At 28.6% G+C, this 7,214-nt stretch overlaps 1 protein-coding gene across 1 annotated transcript; it reads right to left on the reverse strand.

The window, feature by feature from the left end:
- Positions 1–1,448: 1,448 nt before the first annotated feature.
- On the reverse strand, positions 1,449–5,770 carry LOC143564876 (universal stress protein PHOS32-like). Its single transcript, XM_077052020.1, has 4 exons — positions 5,564–5,770; positions 5,380–5,489; positions 4,160–4,278; positions 1,449–1,652 (listed from the first exon to the last, which is right to left on the reverse strand). The coding sequence occupies exons 1-4, from the start codon at positions 5,736–5,738 to the stop codon at positions 1,574–1,576; spliced, it is 483 nt and encodes a 160-aa protein (XP_076908135.1). The 5' UTR covers positions 5,739–5,770; the 3' UTR covers positions 1,449–1,573.
- Positions 5,771–7,214: the final 1,444 nt, after the last annotated feature.

Consider the following 7,214-nt stretch of genomic DNA (forward strand, 5'->3'; position numbering starts at 1 on the left):
AAGAGAAAGAAATAATAATAATAATAAAAAAATAATATAGAGAAAAATATAAGCGAATGACATGTGGGAGTTAAACAAAATTATGATATAAATTTAAAGATATGTGAATTTCTTTAGATTAATATAGAGATTCATGTGAAAGCAATTCAACATTTATAAAACATCATTTGAAACATATGGCAACATTATACTGAAATAGAAGATAAAAAAATAATTTATTTTATAATATTATTTTTTTCTAAAAACTAATTATATAACATTCTTTATGAGTTAAAAAAATGAAACTAAATTAATAAAAAAGCAACAAGGCGGGTGTTTTCTTTTATAAGATTTCTATCTATAAATCTACATATTCTAATAATGTAAAATAATTGTGGACACCTGTCATCTGTTGGTTAATTCTCACAATTCTTTTCCATTCAAAACTAAGATCTTAATTAACCCTAATATATATAATAAATCAATAATTATTCACTTTCCTTTTATACTCTGTTTATATTATATTTATCTATTTTTATAAAAATAAATATTAACATATTCTTTTACTATATATTCTAAAATATTTGGTGAAATCCAAAAATCAATAACAAACAATGTTTGGCAAAGATTGAAAAATAATATAATTTTAAATGTTATCATTAACATATTGTACTATGTATATTGTGGAAGACTGTAAAGAAAAATAAAACTCGAATATGCTTTCATTTTACAAAGCTATTTTTTTAATCATTAAATTAAAAATATATGCTTTTAAAAGTCGATCAATTTTTTTTAAAATCAATCAATTTATCTATTATTATTATTATTGTAAATTCTCATATAAATTTATAACTTATGAATCTATTCTTTAAATCTATCCATTTATTTTTCGATTAATTTAGTAAACTAGATATATATATATATATATATATATATATATATATATATATATATTAAAATATTAGGATAGTATATACCAATCACTTTCAGACATAACAAAGTTTATCAAATTTAATTTCTTAATATTTTTGTCTAGGATTGTTTCGGGTTTTTTGTGAAACTTAAATTTGACTTTTATGGGTCAAAAGTTTTCAGTAAAAAGAGCATTCTCGAGTACATTTCTATACGTGCATTTTTTTATTAAATTCATTTAAAAAAATCATTTTGTGATATAATAGTTTAATTTATGTACACATAGTACATGTACAAGCATAGATGTAATATATTTTTTCATATACGTTACGTAATTATTTGCTTTACTTGTGATTTTATAATTCAAATAATCCTATGTGTAACACGGGCTCTAAAGCTAGTTGCAAAATATAATAAAATATATTTATATTTTTTTAGGCTTTTAAGCCACAACACGCAACAATCATTCTTTGTGAACACATTTACATGACTTATTGTCCGAATATTAATATTAAATGTAACAAATGAAACGATATGTTATTATTTCTGGCTTTGTAAGCCACATGAGTCACATGACATGAAGTGGATATTAAGTTGAGATCGATAATAAAACAGAAAATGAAAAGGCTGCCTGAAGTAGTAATACGTCCCGGCATTATTGATCGTACCAAACAAGATCAGTTCAGTGCTTATCTTTGACAATGGTGATGGGACAATGCGCATTAGTGACCAAATAGTTTGTAACACTACCTAGTATTATCCTGCAACATCACAATCATACAAAGTAAAAAGTTACTAGCTTTATACAACATTATTGTCAGGGGCGCCCCAGTGTGTCAGCGAAAACAAGCTATGACTTTAGACTCACACTTAATTAAGGTCTACAAATATAAAAAACATTATATATAGATATATTATAATAAGTAAAGTAAATTCAAAGTAATATATTGGTGTGGTGGTAGGCTTGGTTGTTACTAAATTGTAGGTCAAGAGTTCAAAAGTTGTAATAAGCAAATTTGTTTTGCTTAACAATTGTCATGAAAATGCCACAAAATCTTATTTTGATTTAGGCCTCCACGTTCGTTGAGCCGGCCATGATTATTATAATAAAACATTGTATCTATAGGTTAAATGTTCACATGTTTTATATATTTAACATAAAAGTGCCTTTTTTCCCCTCAAATTGAAGAGTTTACAAACTTTCTTTTTTGTCCTAGATTCTCATGTTTTCACAAAAGGACGGCTAATTCAACCATCTTATTTATCTCAAGATTGCTTTCAAATCATTATTTAAAATTGTTTTTAGTTTAAAAGAAAACTTAACTTATTCAAAGCTCGGTGACTGATATTTATTTAGTCAAGTTTCATATTAAAGGAAATTAATCTTGATTTAAAAATCAAAATTATCTATATGCTTATTAATCTTGTTTCTTACATAACTTTTGAATATATTAACTCCGGTCATGATATTACTAGTACCTAAATTTTGGCTTATTACAAATATGTTGTGTACGTTGATGAGCATATCATATATACAATAAACTATATTTTATCCCTCGTATTACGGGTTTTTTTTTACATTATTCGTTTTTAATATTTATATATGTATATTTGAATTTTAATTTTATTTATTATAAGAAAGTTAATAATTAATATACTTGAGGTTTGATAATGAAATGATTTCACAAATAAATAATATGTTATAATCCTGTTTAAAAGCTATCTGGGTTTGGTGATACCCATTACCCGTTTATTTTCTTTATTATAAAATTGTTTCTTAATTATAAATAATATCTTTTTTTAAAATAAAATAGGATATTAATTTTTAGTATATTCCTATTTTATAGGATTTTCATATCAAATATTTTATGAGATTATTTTTTAATATAATGAGATATTATAACCCGTTTAAGAGCTATCTAGGTTTGGTGAGACCTTTACCCGTGAATTCGGGTCAAATGCGTGAGAAGCCTTCATTTACAAATAAAACAATCTGATAGCTTGAGAAAATGGTGGTTTTACATTTTTCGTTTTTTAATATTTATTTTTTGGATTTTAATTTTTTTATTGTAAGAAAGTTAATAATATACTTAGAGTTTGATGATGAAAGGGTTTCATAAATAAATGATATGTTATAACCCGTTTAAAAGCTATCTAGATTTTGTGACCCATGACTCGCTTATGTTTTTTACTATAAAATTGTTTATTAATTATAAACAATATCTTTTTTTTTAAATTAGATATTAAATTTTAGTATATCCCTATTTTTTAGGATTTTCATATCAAATAATTGGTAAGATTAATTTTTAATTTAATGAGATGTTATAACCCGTTTAAGAGCTATCTGGTTTTGGTAAGACCCATACCCATGAATTTGGGTTAAATCAATGAGAGGTCTCCATTTAAAAATCAAGAAATCTGGTGGCTTCTATAAAAGGGGGAAGCGATCACATCGCGACACATAGAATTTTAGGATTTTCATTTATATATATTATAGATACGCAATACATAGTTTTGGGCTTGGCTACTATCTTCTAAACCTTAGGTCCAATATTGCTTCTTGGGCTAGACAGCCCACACATTTAAACGTTTGTATGCTAGTTTTTTGTATAGTTTCCTCCCAATTTCCCAAATGTTATTTTATCAAGTCTACCGAGAAGAGATTTTTAACCTTAACAAACATCTTGACTTCATTATAAACCCCTTCATGTTAGTTCTTTCCCCTAAAACTTTTGCCCAGTTTCTCATTTCAATTTCCATTTCAAGTATCCATATTTCATTTGCATTTGCTTCATTAAGAACACATCTTCGTAACATATATGTCATTTTCTAGTTATGTGAAAGTTGGTAACATTTAGTCATAGCTAATATGGGTAAGGTTAAAATGAAAACCCACGAAAACCCTATGTAACATCGGTTTTTTTTTACATGTAATATATGTTGTAACATTTAATACAAAATATCGAAACATAAAAAAAAATGTTTTGCTATATTTTAACATTTTTTTACTAATTTTTATATATGTTTTCAGGAGAAAGAAAAAATTATATTTATATTTACATTTTTTATTCACTTTAATTGTGTACCACAAGATTTAAACATTAATTAAAAACATGTGGTTGGAAATGGGTTTCTAGAGTTTTCACAACTCAAATGGATTTTCATTTTATACTTAGCCTAGCTAATATGATCTATTGGCAAACAACTAAAATATTTCAATAAAAACAATTCTAAAAATGATGATAGAATTAGAATGTAGGGAAAATACCTCTTGAGAGCACTGAGTCCTCTGCTACCCATGACCAGTGTATCCAACTTCATATCTTCAGTAGCTTCAAGCAACTTCTCCCTTGCATCTCCCCAGTACAACTTGGTCACAACTTGAATCTAACAAAACATATTTCAAATAAGGCAAATCATGTTAAACAATACCACATAAATTAAAGTCATAGGTTTCTTAATCTACACATTTTCAATGATACAAGACGAGCATAGGCTCGTTTAATGTAGGGGTGTTTTGATTTACGAGAGCTTGAGCTCGAACTCGGCTCGTTTTTAAAACTCAAGATCGGCTCGTGAGTCTTTTTTTTGAAGTTAAAGCTTGTTCATTTATTATGTATCAATTAACTATATGCATTTCTATCTATCTTTATACATTTTGAGAAAAACCTTAGAAAGTGGGTGCCTTAAATGAGCCATAGCTCGGCTATGCAGTGTGAAATTAATACAAAGAAGTCCAAAATGGTTAAAAACTTAAAACCACACAAGGCTCATTTAGGTTCGACGAACCTAAGCAGTCTTCCAATACAAGGCTCAGGCTCGACAACTAAACGAGCTTTATTTGAGGCTCACGCTAGATAAGCTCGGTTCATTTCGAGCGTTTTATCCATCCGATCCCAAGTAGCTCACGAGCGGCTTGGCTCGTTTGCACCCCTTAACTCGTGTAAAAAACTTATTAGTTATGAGCTAACAAGATATAGTGTTAGGATGAAATACAAGCGCGAGTAATTATGTTAACACTGCAATAGTTATTATTACGCTATAGTTTTTTTAACTAGAGGAATTATTATTACGCTACTTCATTTGTTATACCGTAACAATCATGACACTACAAAATAAAGTAGCACAACAATTACAATGGTAACTCTAAACTATGTCATAATAATAATACTCTACTTCAATAATACGTACTTTACTTATATCACATGGGTGTTTGGGATTGCTTATTTTTATCAACTTATAACTTATTAACTATTTGAAAAGTAACAAGATATTTGGAATTGCTTATATTGTGAGAGAAAAAGTCCTATAAGTTGTACTTTTATAACTTATTAACTTAATAAAAAGTTATAAGAAGGTAAAATAAGGAATCCCAAACACCCCGTAAGATCTATTTGTATCCGATCTCCGCCACATAGCCACATACAAACATCAAAATCTAAATCTAGATCAATTAATGTTCATCAATATTTTCAAAAATATTAAAACCTCTTTTTGTCTAGCTGCAGTATCAAGCATATCAAGAACATCAACATCCGCCTTCAAGTCATATTTCGCCATAACTTCCGGCTCACGGAACTCCACCAACGGGATCAAAGCTGACATAACCACAAAAACAAATCAATCACAGCATAATAAACGAAACAAATCGAGTCAATAGATCGTCGCTTACGAGAGCCGTTAGCCTCCCAGAGTTTGTTCCTGGACTCATCATTGGAATGAGATTTGATGTGGATGATGTAGAACGTATCACCTTTGTCAGCCAAGTTGTCGATCGCCCACTGCAAAGCAGCTTTACTGCTTTTGGAGAAATCAATCGCCACACCTACCTTCCGATTCTTCACCATTTGTTCTGTGAGTTCAAAAACACCCTAAGTCAAAAGATATTTTTCAAATGGTTTATAGACTACAAATGAAATGAGGTTGTAGAAAAACAGAGTACGAAATGATACTTTTCTTTCTTTTGACTAGTTGCTATTGATTGTGCCGTGTCTTGTTTTTTTAAATCCCGTGGTCGGTGCCACAAAATATTTTATTTATGGAATTTATTTTTTTTTAATCTTAAAACCAAAAATATTGGTATTTAAACTAGTTGATACTATCTGAATTGATGTCGTTTTAATCCTAAGTTATATGCCTGACGATGCTGTTTCGGACGTCTACTTATTTATTTATTTATTGTTTACTAACCGATAAAGAAAAACATTATGTCGCGCCGCAACGCGATGGATTTTGTTGTTTTCTTTTAGTTAATGTAATGTTTTTTATATTGTGTTAATCATATAATTTAATTGAAGTGGATAATAGATTTTTAGGTGATGTAATGTTTTATTATTTAGTTATTTATATAGCTGAATTGAAAAGGACATTAATAATCGTATAGTGATTGTTAAGTATTAAAGGTATATGAGCTTGTGTCAACAAGATATGCACGAAAGGTATATGTTACTATAATATTAGTTGTTAAAAGAAATTTAAAAAGCTAATGTACCTTTTTTTAAGGGTAAACTTTTTAATAAAACCGACAAGAGGCTAGAAAGTAACTAATCACCGAGGTACAGAAATAGTTTAATATAAAGTTTCGAGTCCGGATGCCCTACTTTAACGTTGGATTTACTTATAAACATAGTTTTGAATATCAAAATGAATGAAAACTTTCAAATAATACATAACACTCAACCATATCTTACATAACCTTTCGCTTCTTGTCTTAAATAATATTCAGCTTGTCTTACATAAATAAAAACATAACAAAAAACTTCATAACATTCCTTTTCGAGATGTCAGCCTCTTCAGTCCAATTTCATGTGTCTCCTTCAAGCCAGTTGATTCATTCTATTTGTCTGCATGCATACTAAAAGTCAGCTACGCTAGTGAGTTCTAGTTAATCAGGCAACATACATTACATTCACATACTTACACATTTGTATCCGAAGATCCCTAATACATACTTAATCTGTTTATCTTTCATACATACATACATACATACATACTTTCATTCTTTCATGTTTTAACTTATATAATACATACATCACTATCTCTACGTTATATTGAGCATTTCGTCTTACTTCCTCAGATATTATTAGGGTCTGGTCCCTCATTCCTTGGATATTATTAAGGTCCAGTCCCTACATACCTCGGATATTGTTAGGGTCCGGTCTCTCCTTCCTCGGATATTTTTAGGGTCAGGTCCCTACATACCTCGGATATTATTAGGGTCTGATCCATTCTCCTTGTTCCATACAACCATACATGCTTTACTTACTTTTAGTTATACATATAGGGGTGAGATCAAATGAAAACATCTCTTAAAAAGAAAAATT

Source organism: Bidens hawaiensis, unplaced genomic scaffold (assembly GCF_021521415.1).
Source record: "Bidens hawaiensis isolate Kalapana, Puna unplaced genomic scaffold, B.hawaiensis_p1.1 tig00001206_1, whole genome shotgun sequence".
In the NCBI taxonomy this organism is placed as follows: domain Eukaryota; kingdom Viridiplantae; phylum Streptophyta; class Magnoliopsida; order Asterales; family Asteraceae; genus Bidens; species Bidens hawaiensis.